The 14,240-nt window shown below is 47.1% G+C and overlaps 1 protein-coding gene across 10 annotated transcripts in view; it reads right to left on the reverse strand.

Moving 5' to 3' along the window:
• Positions 1 to 14,240, reverse strand: part of LOC125466670 (endothelin-converting enzyme 1) — a 294,487-nt gene that overhangs the window by 141,420 nt on the left and 138,827 nt on the right. Inside the window, exon 2 of one of the 10 annotated variants that reach the window (XM_048561507.2) lies at positions 9,164 to 9,200. The exons of the other annotated variants lie outside the window; for them this stretch is intronic. Coding sequence (XP_048417464.1) covers positions 9,164 to 9,200 — 37 coding nt within the window. The remainder of the gene's footprint in view (positions 1 to 9,163; positions 9,201 to 14,240) is intronic. 10 annotated transcript variants of the gene reach the window in all.

Raw genomic sequence — 14,240 nt, forward strand, 5'->3', positions numbered from 1 at the left:
TCAGGAGTGGGGGAACCACCACTGTGCCAGAAACTGAGGAGTACAACGTACTTACTTCAATGAATTGTGGCCTGGCCAGTGACACCCCGTGAATGACTGAAACAAAACAATCCTGCAGTGACGTTTGGCATAGGCCAATTCTTCTCACTGGCTGCCCCTGCCCCAAGATGTAGGTGTAGGCCATTCAGCCCCTTTAACCTGTTCTGCTATTCAATAAGATCAAGGGGGATCCTCCAATTCAGATCATACTGTTTGATCCCATTAGCCCTATCCACAACATCTAGCTCCTTGAAAGCATTCAATGTTTGGGTCTCAGTCACTTTCTGTGGCAGAGAATCTCACAGGCATCTTTTTCTCCTCATCTCAGTCCTAAATGGCCGACTCCTTATCCTTACACTGTTCTGGATGTGAGTTTGCTCGCTGAGCTGGAAGGTTAGTTTTCAGACGTTTCGTCACCATTCTAGGTAACATCATCAGTGAGCCTCCGATGAAGCGGTGATGTTATGTCCCGCTTTCTATTTATCTGTTTAGGTTTCCTTGGGTTGGCTAGATAAATAGAAAACGGGACATAACACCAGCGCTTCATCGGAGGCTCACTGATGATGTTACCTAGCATGGTGACGAAACGTCTGAAAACTAACGTCCAGCTCAGCGAGCAAACTCACATCCAGAACCTCAACCTGAGCTACAAATCTTCTCAAAACTCGCTAACACTGTGCCCCTGGTTCTGGACTCCCTGGCCATCGGGAACATCCTTCCTGTGTTTGCCCTGTCTGGACCTGTTCACATTTTAGAGCTTTCTATGTGATCTCCCCTCATTCTTTGAGATTCCAGATATAACACGTCAGTGTAATACTGAGAGGGTGCTGCTCTGCAGGAGTAGTTGGACATGAATGGGAATTTAAACTGAGGCCTCCATTTATCCAAGGAAGAAATTAGTCACCATTGGTCTTACATCCCCTCAAAGTCCTGTCAATGTTTGAGCCTTGGCTCATAGAGATCACTGCCCAGGTTTTACTGGACCTATTTCAGTAAATCCAAGGTGTGCGTGCTTTGGTTCTGTTAATGATGCACTGGTTCAAGTCAGAGGTTTGTCGGGTCACTCCCATAGCATGAGAACATACAGAACACCAAGGTCAGCAATTCAGTACAATGTCTTTCAGTTTACATTAACCTAAGGCACAATTTGTTCTTTACAGTCAGACCAAAAAGAATCCCACTGCACTAAGTGTTGCCAACCCTCTAGGATTGACCTGAAGCCACCCAGCAGTTGCAGGCAGTAAAAATCCTGAAGCGCCCACCCTAGCAGCACTGAAGGTGTCGCCACACCACATGGGCTGCAGTTGTTCACAAAGGTGGCTCACCACTGCTGTATGTGTACCTTGCCTTTAAAGGAGATTGCCTTTAAGGACTCCACATGCTCTGTGTACCTAATGCTGTGACTCTGCCTGGCGGCAGTCTGCTTTATGTCTGCAAGCTATACTCACACAAAGTAGGTGTTCTGCCTCGTTGCTTGTAATGAGTTTAAATGTTCCGAATGAACTAATTCACTGAATTAATCGATCCCCAATGAGCGACTGATTACAATCACCAGCCTCTCCAGAGCAATGAGGGCATGGACAATAAACATTGGCCAAGCCAGTGACACCCAAATCCCATAAACAAACAGTAAATAAAATCCACCGATACATGTGACCTTAGAGAGAAAAACACAAAAACACAGGAACGTGAAAGAAAATCCTTTCTTTCGCAATTTCCTTTGAATATTTCTCTTCGGAGACTATAAAACGTTGAAGATGCGGGGAGAGCCGTTGCAAAGTTGACAGTCAAACATCATCCAATTGAGTAATGAGGCTTTTTCTTACCCAGGCCATGTATCACAGAGATGACTGTGTCAGCAACTCATTGTTGGAATGGAGATGGGAGTGGGGGGGCAGGACAGGTGATGAAGCCTCCAGGAATATACTTAATAACAGTTGGCAACTGTGTGGACTCAATGGGCTGAATTGCCTGCCCCCACACTGTGGGGATCCTATGATTCAACCAGCCTCAATCCTGTGAGCAACCAATCATGCATCACCATGTGCTTAATCAGTACATGATGGACTATCTCCCCTAGACAGGGCAATCTCTCCTCAATTCCGGCCTGTTTCAGAGTACGTAACGTCGGTGAATACCTGCCACAAAGGAAAATCACCACCTCATGGCTTTACCCCACATGGAGCTATTTCATTCTGACCAACATAAACGTTATGGCTATTTCACTTTTGGAGGAATTTTCCCAATTGGGAATTCAATCCATGGAATACTAACTGTTCAAAAGTGCTGAATATTTCTTTCTTTTCCATTTTAATAAAGATTTAAAGATCTCTCCTTTCAACTCCCCAAACTGCTCGCAATTTACTCTATCATCAAGGACCAACACTTGCTCCTGAATCTGGACTAGTTTTGTTGGTGTGATGGAGACAGAGTTTAAACAGACTCTCCCTGCTTGCTCAGGACCGTATTTGATACTTCTACCAATTTGGATGTGGCACTGCCATCTAGAGGTAGTACATGGGGCGTGCCCTTGATTCCAAGCATAGAAAGCTGCCAACCCATAGCAAATCGGTCTGGGCTGGGGCTCAGGCTAATTTGCACTCTAGCCTAGCACGTTTGGGGTTAAGTAAAGGTCATTTGTTGGATCTCAAGCCCTCCAATGTCTAGCATGCCTGGGCCTGGAGTCAATAAAGAGAGTTATGACAGAAGGCTGAGAGTTCAAGTCCTCTTCCATAGCTTGAGCCCACAACCCAGACGAGGAATTCAGTGTCGGACTGAGGCGTTGGTGTTAGAACCTTGGTGACTGCGACGTTGACGACACTCTCTAACTCGAGTTTGCACTGTGACCCCTGACCCCATGTTCCAAAGGGCAAGGCAGCTCTCACGTCCATTGCCTATCCATCAACCAACATGTCCCTCTGATTGTCATCTGACTGCTGCTGGTGGGATCTTGCTGCGTGCAAACCTCCTGCTCTCCCAATGTTCCAAAGTGCTTCACAATCAAGCAGTCTCTTGGTGACGAAATCTTCCGGTGCGTCATTGCCCAACTTTAGTCAAAAAGAAACTGAGCGGTACTGGGCCCTGTTGTTCAACCAAGTGAACTACAAGTCAACACATACCTTTTATAGAAGAACAAAATGATGTCAGAATTTTGTGTTTGTATCCGCAGGGATATTCCATAGAGTATTTCTGATGCAAGCCCTGGAAGGCGAACAACTCTTGTGTGAACTTTGCAAATGGACGATGGACCATGGCCAACTTTGGGTCCAAAGGTGAAGGTTAAACCTGTCAATCTTCAACTTGAGAGTCTTTTAGATGGGATTTAACTGCAGTTTTCCATTAGATGAGGAAGTGTTGGGTTAGGGGGAGGGGGAGAGGAAATACTCATCTAACAAAGAATCACAACTTGAGACAAATTTAAGCTCAAGTTTTCTTAGAAAGCTCCTGCTGGAAATCAAATATGTCAGCTTAAAGGCTTTAAAAGGGTACACAATTCTGAACTGTTTAACTATGTAGCTTCTCTGCTTATAAATATTCAGATGGAGCGATGCATGAAATGTAAAACTGGATTGACATACAGGTTTGTCTCACTAGACCATTGAGACACACGTTTGTCAGGCTCTACTCTATCTGACTTATTATTAAAGGGTTAATCTTTCCTTTAGTGTTTACTTGCTGCACAGACATGAAACCTCTAACATCGCACAAGTCCATCTACTTCCATGTTTCACTTCTTGAAATCAATGATGCAAGTTTGTTCATTGAATCATAGAAAGAGGCCATTCAGCCCATCAGGTCTGCACTGGCCGTCTGCAAGAGTTTTCACTTCCAGAGATTTATTTATTATGTTTAAATTGCACCAGCTGCTGTGATGGGATTTGAACCGATATCCCCACGGCATTAACCTGGGCTTCTGATTTACTAGTCCAGTACATTACCAATACATCCTCACCTTCCCCAATGCACTTCCCACCAATTGTATGTTTTGAGCATTTATCTATAACAGCATGAATATGGATTTCATACAAAGAAATGCTGATTGTTGAGGTTATAATTAGTGGCACATTTGCTGAGGACAGATGCAACAGCGAGGACGCTAAATGAGAGCTAGGAAAAGCAGTCACCCTGATTGGCACGCCACCCACCAGTGCTAACAATCACTCCCTGCTGCGGCTAATGCAATGTAACTGCTGTGTCTACCATGTGCAAAATGCATGACCACAACTCACTCAGAGACAGCACTTTGCAAACTCATGGCTCCTGCCACTTTGTCCGAAGTGAGCTGGCTTGTGATGACACCAACACCTGCAGGGGGCACTGCACCCCGGCTTGGAAACATTTCCCCGGTCCTTCATTGCCAGTGGGTCAAAATCCTACAACACGTGGGTAAACAGCACTGTGGGGGTGGTACTCACACCACATGCAAATGGCTCAAGGGGCCCATTAATTACTCTCTACTCAATGGCAATCGAGAATAAATGTTGACCTTGCTTCATTTCGAGAGGAGTTAAAAAATGTGACTGAATGGAGGGTGACAATTCGAGGCTCCACCACAAGTCCAGCAGCTTATAGAGTCTCCTGCTGCTGCCCCAGTGAGCATCGGATCAAGTCAGGATCCAAAACCACTGGGATTTCCTCTGGCACAGGCTTCTGGAACCAGGCAGCTACATAAAGCTTCCCAATATTTTATTCATTTTGTGGCACGTGGGTGTCACCATTGTGGTGTTCCCACGTAGTTGCTAAATCCCTTTAGATATGTTTGATCGATCTGCTTAGAGATACCACTACACACCTCTGGGGCAGGTTTACAGCATGGAAACAGGACCTTCAGCCCAACTTAATTGAGTCCCATTTGCCTGCATTTGGTCCATATCCCTTCATACATATCCCAACCATGTACACATCTAAATGTTTCATAAATGATAAAATTGAACTCACTCCTCCACTACCTCTGGCAGCGCATTCCAGACACTCACCACCCTCTGTGTGAAAAAAAACCTGCCCCTCTGGATCCTCTGGAATCCCTCCTCTCTTGCCTTAAACCTACCACTACCACTACACGACAGGAGCTCTCATTGGATCAGCCACCCTGCCATCTTTGGCACTCAAGGGAATGAGCAGTCACCATTTTGGCTTCCCATAGGGAACTGCAGCTTTGCGCTCAGGCCCCACCTCTCCAGCTGAAGGCAGGGCTCCATTTTGTGCTTAGAGCCACCAGTATTTGACTGAAAGCGATGTATCCACTTGCTAGCACCACGCAGCTTTGGCTTGGCACTGGGTGGTTCTCATACACAGAAGAGAGTTTATGAAGCCATGTTGGATGTAATGGGGGGGGTTGCTAAAGGTTAGCGTCCCCGTAGTGCCTCCTCTACCTGAACACTAAAGTCGGTGGAGTGGTGGACAGTGTGGAAGAATGTTGCAGGTTGTAGGGAGACTTGGATTAACTGCAGAATTGGGCTGAAAGGTGGCAAATGGAGTTTAATATGGATAAATGTGAGGTGATTCACTTTGGGAGGAATAATAGGAAGGCAGAATACTGGGTCAATGGAAAGATTCTTGGTAGTGTGGATGTGCAGAAGGATCTTGGTGTCCATGTACATAGATCCCTGAAAGTTGCCACCCAGGTTGATAGTGCTGTTAAGAAGGCTTATGGTGTGTTAGGTTTTATTGGTAGAGGGATTGAGTTCCGAAGCCATGATGTCATGATGCAATTGTAAAAAATGCTAGTGTGGCCTCACTTGGAATATTGCGTGCAGTTCTGGTCTGGAGCACAGACCCTATGAAGAAAGGCTGAGGGACTTGGGTCTGTTCTCATTGGAGAGGAGGAGGCTAACAGGGGATTTAATAGAGACATACAAGATGATCAGAGGACTAGATAGGGTGGACAGTGAGAGTCTTTTTCCGAGGATGATGACTTCAGCTTGTACAAGGGGGCATAGCTACAAATTGAGGGGTGATAGATTTAAGACAGATGTCAGAGGCAGGTTCTTTACTCAGAGAGTGGTAAGGGCATGGAACGTCCTCCCTGCCAATGTAATTAACTCAGCCACATTAAGGGGCATTTAAACATTCCTTGGATACGCAGATGGATAATGATGGGATTGTGTAGGGGGAGGGGCTTAGATTAGTTCACTGGTCGGCACAACATCGAGGGCCGAAGGGCCTGTTCTGCGCTGTATTGCTCTATGTTCTATGAACAGAACGTAGTTTCGAGAACAATTCCTAGGCCTCTTGTTCTGGTGAGGGACTGAACTCTCTCTCAGGGGACAAAGTCCAGTCTGGACATACCATTTCTAGCAACTAAATGTTGGGGTTTGGAGATAGAGAATTAATAACTGCATCTGGAAACTGCCAGTAGACAACATCCCATTTCACAAGCTCACAGCAGACAAAACTAAATTAAAATCACATCATAACAGGCAATCTCTGCTCATTTCGATACAAGTGAAAACATAGGCAGCTGTGCTCTTTTGCAAGATAAATTTACTCCTCTGAATCAGCTCAGAGTAACTCTCACTTTTAAATTTTAACCTCTCCCCACCGTAGGGATCATGATAAACTTATCCACAAGAGGAGTAAAATGCTGGGAACACTTTCAAACCATCCATCGTTTGCCAAAGAAAAGGGGGTCATTTCTCCACAGAAGAGATATAATTTACAATGAGAGAAGATGACTTTCGCAGTATCTGAACTGAAGTGTAAGCAAGGCTTCAGTTGTTATAAGTTCCTCGAGAATTTTACAATAACGTGGTACTTCCCTTGGGTGGTGGGAGTGTAAGTGGTGTTACATTGGGGCTGAGACAGCAAAGCCTAGCACTTTAGGGGGACCCACTGTTTGTGGGTTGGGGAGGCCGTGACCCGTTATTATTTCAAAAAGTATACTTTATTCAGACAAAAAAGTGCATACATAGTCATTAAAGAAGCTCAGTTCTGTACAGGAGCATGAGGAAAACCAACAGACATTGGAAACAAAAGCAGAAGTTGCTGGAAAAGCAGGTCAGGCAGCATTTGTGCAGAGAAATCAGAGCTAACATTTCAGCTCCAGTGACCTGTCCACAGAACTTCATATTCATTATCTGATAATAAGAGGCTGAGTAAAGAAACACAAGCCCTGTCCAGAGGAAGTGCAAATGGTTGGGTCATAGTTGGCCAAAAATGAACCAATACAGACAGAAGATAAGATGAAGGCCAAAGTTCCGTTGTCCTCAGTGTTGGGACTGGAAGGTGGAGTGAAAGGCGATAACTATCTGGTTGCTGTGCTTCATTACCAGTTGCTGCTTCGTCTGCCCACCTCTATAACTGACATGTGACTGCATTTCAACCCCAGTTTGTTGCTGTAAAGTGTCTCCAGATTGTCAAGAATACATGCCACGACTACATCAGTGACAAGCAAAAATCTGCGTAAATAATCAGTGTCAGCATTAGCCCAGCCCTTGGTTACACTCCTTTCTCTCAGGTAAACCAGTCCCTGCTCTGTACCCAACTCAGCCACAGGCAGGATCTGTCTGCTGTAAATCCTTCCAACTCTGTAGGAGCACCCAGAAACCGTCAAAAGAAGCACACTCAGATTTATTGCCATCAGTTTGGGTGATAGAGACTCTCTCACTAAAATTCACAGCTGTCAATACAGAAGCAAAAAGGAAGGAGCTGAGGGGTTGTACGGGAGGTAAAGTCTGGTGTAGCAGCTGTAGTGTCTGAACTAAAAAATGATCGCTCCAAACTGGAGAATTTATGGTTAAAGGTTAAATCAGACATGGCAATGGGCAATTGAAGGGAAATACATGAAAAAACCAGCCTCCTTCAGGTAGAAGGTGACTGTCATGATTCTGGCTGAGATGGGAGCAGATTGCTGTACAGAGACTCAGAGACACCTGTTTCTGAACAAAGGGAAAGGCACTCCCAGTTGGCACTGTACCCGGAAATATCAGTTTCACAAAGGATCAATAACGGGGACTTTCCCCAGCTCTCAGAGCACCTATCACCTCCAGACCGAGCTTTTCAAGATTGGGGTTGGGATTCTGAGAGAGCTCCGAGTGCCCACTGTGATCTAGGGGCCCCCAACGGACAGACATCAATGAGACCCACTTTTGAATATGTCTAAAGTACTTTAACTAATAGGCTCACTGATGAGTTTCTAATTATTATTTAGTTTATAAATGATCTGATTTGATTTATTATTTCACTGTACCTAGGTACTTGTGAAAACTTCTGTCTTGCATGCAGTACAGGCAGATCACACTATACAAAGTGCGTTCAGGTAAGAGAACAGAGCAAGGAATACAATGTTACACCTGAAAAGAAGGTGCACAAAGAGCGAGGTCAACTTTAAATTTAAAATTTGAGCAGTCCATTTGGAAATCTAATAACAGCAGGGAAGAAGCTGTCCTTGAATCTTTTGGTATGTGCGTTTAAGCTTGTGTATACTCTGTCCAGTGGAAGAGGTTGGAGGAGATTATAACCGGAGTGGGAGGGGTCTTTGATGATGTTGGATGCCTTCTGGAGGCAGTGAGAAGTGTAGATGGAGTCAATGGATGGAGCATTGGCTTGTGAGATGGAGTGGGCTGTGTTCAGAACTTTCTATAGTTTCTTACGGTCCTGGATAAAACAGTTACTGTACCAAGCCATGATGCAATCGGGTAGGATGCATTAGTTTATTAGACTAGCATGTCACTAAATTATATTAATCTAATACATCTGCTTTGTGTCAAAGCATGTATGGTCTTCTTGTGTGCGTGTTTTTATCAGGCCTTAAAGAATCCGTTAGGAACTTGCAGCCTAAAAATACAGCAGTTCAGCAAAAACAAAATAGAGTCCACTGTCAGAGAACTACTGAGGCACTACAACTAGCTACAGGCTCCACAGTGTGCTGGAGAAACTCAGCAGGTCAGGCAGTGTCCTTGGAGAGAGAAAATTATTACTTCCAGTTGGACATGACTCTGATTCAAAACTGAACTATACAATCAAAAGCCATACGGGTCTCAAAACAATAACTGGCGTTTCTCCCTCCACAGGTGCTGCCAGACGCGCTGAGTTTCTCCAGTGTTCTCAGAGTTGGATTCAGATTTCCGGCATCTGCGGTGTTCTGCTTTTACACCAGTGACTGTACATGGCCACACAGCATTACCTTCCAAATTTCACTCATTCGTCCCCGATCAGGAGCTCTGAGGAAAAGAATAAAACAAAACGTGACAGATGTCACTAAAGGAACGGCTGTCCCGCTGGAGTTTGGAGATTTAAAGGGTCATTACAGGTGTCACAGTTACTCAGCGATTGTACACAGGCAGCTCGATTCATCCTGACACTGGAAACAGAGCCCACTGTTTGACAAAGGATTGAATGACAATTCCCCACTTCCCCCGTGGGTTTGCTCATGTTGAAAGTGAGTTTACTCTGTTTTAGTGACAGGAAGATTATAGCATGTTTGATGTGCATGTTCAAAGTGCATTTTAAAAAGACCCTGGAGCTAATGTGGGGCAGCACTTGATTCTGAGCTGAGCAAATCCTCACCTAAAAGTGATCTTCCAGCACCACGCCAGGGGAAAAAAGGAAATCAAATCGGAGGAGAGAATATTGATCCTTGTGACAAAACTGGAGAGTGCTGGCATTCAAACTGATGGAACAGGTCTGTGCACTGAGCGTCTTAAAATTATGAGAGGCATAGATAGGATGGACAGTCAGAGGCTTTTTCCCAGGCTGGGAAGGTCAGGTACATGAGGGCATGGGTTCAAGGGGAAGTGGGGGGAATGTTTGGGGTGGGAGAAGAGTGGGGAAAATTTTCACACAGAGGGTGGGGGGGTGCCTGTAATACACTGCCAGTGAAGGCGGTGAAAGAGGGCATGTATCCTGAACGACACATGAGCAGGAGGCAAACGGAGGGATAGAAACTGTGCATGGGCAATAAGTAGCCAATACAAGTTCTGGAATCAGCACAGGCTTCGTGGGCCGAAGGGCCTGGTCCTGTGCGGTATTGAATTGTATTAATGGTATAATTGTAGTCATTGGTCTACAATTCACGACAGGATTTGGACTCTCAAATTGTCCCCTGCTTCAACCAAAAATAGCAACTTTGCCAATGTTCCCCCACACTCCCTGCAAATATTTTGCAAAAGTAAAGTTTCCCGGAGATATTCCAGTGATGTGGAATAAATCCTTTTAGGTTAGATGTCAAATGCAGGAATGGAGTGCTGGAGCTGAGAGCAGGGGTGAGTTCTAATGGTATCTTGTGGAGGCTGCAGTCACCCCACTGCTACTATCTAGCGGCCATTAGGACATATATCAGCTGCTTTTCTGAGGGGGAGGGGGACACTTGATATTTCAGGGAGTGTCTCATACCCCACTGTGCAAGGGCTCGCCACCCACCCCCCCACAACTCTCACACACTGTGCAGTGGCATAACCTCCCCCGCCCCCCCCCCCCCCCCACCCTGCCAACCTGCAGGCACTTTGGAGACTGGATGCTCCCAGTTCTCAAATATGGAGATAACAAGGTGTAGGGGTGGATGAACACAGCAGGCCAAGCAGCATCAGAGGAGCAGGAAAGCTGACGTTTCGGGCCTAGACCCTTCTTCAGAAACTCAGATTCACCAGTTCCTACTATCTCAGTACGGAGTTATCACTGCTGCTGCTCCTCGCTCAGTCATTCAAATTGGACCCACAATGTGACTCCTGTCCTGCTACACCCATTTCAATGCAATCTTGAGCAGCACAAAGGATCTTTATTAATTCATCTTTTTGAACAGCTAAGCGGTCATTTTATTCTTTAATTAATTCACTCATGGGATGCAGGTATCACTGGTCAGATCAGCATTTAATGTGCATCCCTAATTGCCCAGGCGACAGTTAGATGTCAACCACATTGCTGAGGGTCTGGAGTCATGTGTGGGCCAGACTATGTCAGGGTGGCAGCTTCCTTCCCTAATGGACATTAGTGAACCCGGTGGGTTTTTCCCAAACATGGCCACATTGACAATTCTACAGGTCCAACACCATACCCCCACAGCATCCCTGTACCTCTCCAAAGAGAGCTCAAACTGTTCTCAATGAACAGCCAGGCTTCCTACAACACTTGAGGTTGGTTGGCTCGCCGAGCTGGTTTGTTGCTCCGCAGACGTTTCGTTACCGTGCTTGGTAACATCCTCAGTGCAGCCTCCGATGAAGTGTCGGTGTGTTTTCCTGCCTGGTTTTTAAACTCTGGGGATCGTTCCGATGGATTGCTTCACTTCCAGGTTTCCTCCGCAGTGGAATGTATATGGGGTCAAGTTCAATGTGTTTATTAATAGCGTGCTTCGGGGAGTGCCATGCTTCCAGGAATTCTCATGCTTGTCTCTGCCTAGCCTGTCCCAGGATCTTGGTGTTGTCCCAGTCGAAGCCGTGGTTCTCCTTGTCCATGTGGATTGGTCGTGTCATTTTGTAGCCTGTTGGTGTTCATGTATTCTTCTTGTTAGTTTCCTTCCTGTTTGTCCGATGTAGTGTTTCTCAGTGTCTCCCTGTCCATGGCGGGGGTGGGGGGGGGGGGAAGAGACAGAGAGAGAGAGAGAGAGAGAGAGAGAGAGAGAGAGAGAGAGAGAGAGAGAGAGCCTTTAGTTTGGGTGAGTACTTGTGGGTTTGTGTGCTACTCTGATGCCCAGCGGTCATAGAAGTCTTGTGGTGAGTTCTGACGTGTTCCTGATGTAGAGTGGTGTGATGAGTGTGTCAGGGCGTGTAGAATCTTTCTGATGCTGTTCCTGTAGGCATCTCCTGACCCACTTCTTTGTATATGTTACCAAGCACGGTAATGAAACATCTGTGAAACAGTAGGCGGGGAGGGGGGGGGGGGGTAGAGAGAGAGAGAGAGAGGGGCGAAGAGAGTGCGTGGGGGGGGAAGAGAGCGAGAGAGTGTGGGGGGGGGAAGAGAGCGAGAGTGCGCGGGGGGGGGAACAGCGAGAGAGTGCGGGGAGGGGAGAGCACGAGAGAGTGCGGGGGGGGAAGAGAGCGAGAGAGTGCGGGGGGGGAAGAGAGCGAGAGAGTGCGGGGGGGAAAAGAGCGAGAGAGTGCGGGGGGGAAGACAGCGAGAGAGTGCGGGGGGGAAGAGAGCGAGAGAGTGCGGGGGGGAAAGAGAGCGAGAGAGTGCGGGGGGGGAAGAGAGCGAGTGTGTGTGGGCGGGGGGGGAGAGTGAGTGTGGAGGGGCGGAGAGAGTGAGTGTGGGGGGGGGGAAGAGAGCGAGAGAGTGTGGGAGGGGGGAGAGAGAGTGTGGGCGGGGGGAGAGTGAGAGAGAGAGACACAGAGAGAGAGTGTGGTTGTGGGGGGGGAGAGAGAGAGACGGAGAGAGAGTCAGAGAGGCGGGGGGGGCGGGCGGAAGAGGTCGGCGGGTAGGGGTACGGGTGAAAAAGTGTGTGCACAGTGACACACACACACACAGACTGCCAGTTCTGCTTTGGCTATTCCTAGAGTGCTGTAATGAGCATCTTGGCACTGCGGGTGTCTGTCTGCTGTATGGACGGCAGCACCTTCTGCAGGGCAGTTGCAGTTCGGGATGGAGAGTAATCGCAGGGCCTGCCAGCAATCTCCACATCCCACCCTGGGATTAAAACAAAAAGCACAGGCCAGCTGTCGCTGACAGGAGGCCAGGAAATGCAACTCCCCACAGGCTTCCTTCTGAAAGATCAGGAAACGGGGGATGTTAAAAAACAACAAACACGGAATGGCGGCCCCTGGCAGGCTTGGAGAGAACTCTGACAGTGTAATCACAGAAAATATTGGAATCAGGGCAACCCAGGATAATCTGAAGCCAAATTATTGAAACCTTGGGCTGTCAGTAATCAGTGAATGGCCTGCTACAGCAGGTAGACTCAGCCACTGTGTACAAGTCACTGCGGAATAGTTCCACTAAAGGAATGACCAAATCAGAGCCAGTTTCTATGGGAAAATTACCAGGCCCTTTGAAGGCCTAGTTATAAGACAGACAAGTTACAGTGTGATGAAGGACAGGAACTGAAATAAACCACAGTACACAACATGCCAAGCAGACTGGAAAAGGAGGACTGGGCAGCCTCGTTCATAAAGGATGGAGGAAACGAGTGAGAAGAGATCCAAAAGTAGAATCAGGATGCTCAAGGTGTGTCCTGACCCTCCTTAACTTGGAGCTAAACCTGGAGCTGACAAGATTTTTATTTCTTGTGATGGAGTTTATGGAGTAAATGGCCACCCAACTTCTATCACCCTCAATGTACCTAACCTGTTCTTCCTCTCACCCATCCCTTCCTCCCACCTCAAGCCGCACCTCCATTTCCTACCTACCACCTCATCCCCCCTCCTTGACCTGTCCATCTTCCCTGGACTGACCTATCCCCTCCCTACCTCCCCACCTATACTCCCCTCTCTACCTATCTTCTTTTCTCTCCATCTTCGGTCCGCCTCCCCCTCTCTCCCTATTTATTCCAGAACCCTCTCCCCATCCCCCTCTCTGATGAAGGGTCTAGGCCCGAAACATCAGCTTTTGTGCTCCTGAGATGCTGCTTGGCCTGCTGTGTTCATCCAGCTCCACACTTTGTTATCTTAGATTCTCCAGCATCTGCAGTTCCCATTATCTCTCAACGTACCACCTCGGCCCATTTTCAAATTACTTTGAATCGATTTTTGAACATGTGATGATGCATCTCTGGGGCAGGTGAGATTTGAACCTAGATCTTCTAGCCCAGAGGCAGGGACCATGCCACAAGATTCCTTGGTGCTCCCACTCTGTACACCCTCAGTCAGCAGCTTAACCCTTGGAATATTGACAGCCAGGAACACAGAGTTAGAACGTAGCTCCAGCAGGCAATTAAGAAAGGAAATGATACATAGGCCTTTCCTGCAAGAGGACTGGTACATAAGGAATAAAAATGTCCAGTTACAGGCTCAAAACTTGGTGAAACCACACCTGAGCACTTCAGTTGAAGAAAGGACACATCTGGATTGCAGCATTTCAGCAAAAACTCAGGACATTTGCTTGGGATGAGAGGCTGGAAAAGGATTGGTTCCTATTTGCCTGCTCATTGGAAAGGTACCAAATCCTGAAGGGGTTGGAAACGGAGGATCATTAGCCACCATTTCTGCCACCACCAGGCACACTCCTCTCCCTGGTCAGTCTTCCACAGGGACTATTCCCTCTGGGATACTCTGGTCCACTCCTCCACTACTTCCAACATCCACCACCCCCGATCCCCACACCCCACAGTCCAATTA

The sequence above is a fragment of the Stegostoma tigrinum genome, chromosome 28 (genome assembly GCF_030684315.1).
Source record: "Stegostoma tigrinum isolate sSteTig4 chromosome 28, sSteTig4.hap1, whole genome shotgun sequence".
Taxonomy (NCBI): domain Eukaryota; kingdom Metazoa; phylum Chordata; class Chondrichthyes; order Orectolobiformes; family Stegostomatidae; genus Stegostoma; species Stegostoma tigrinum.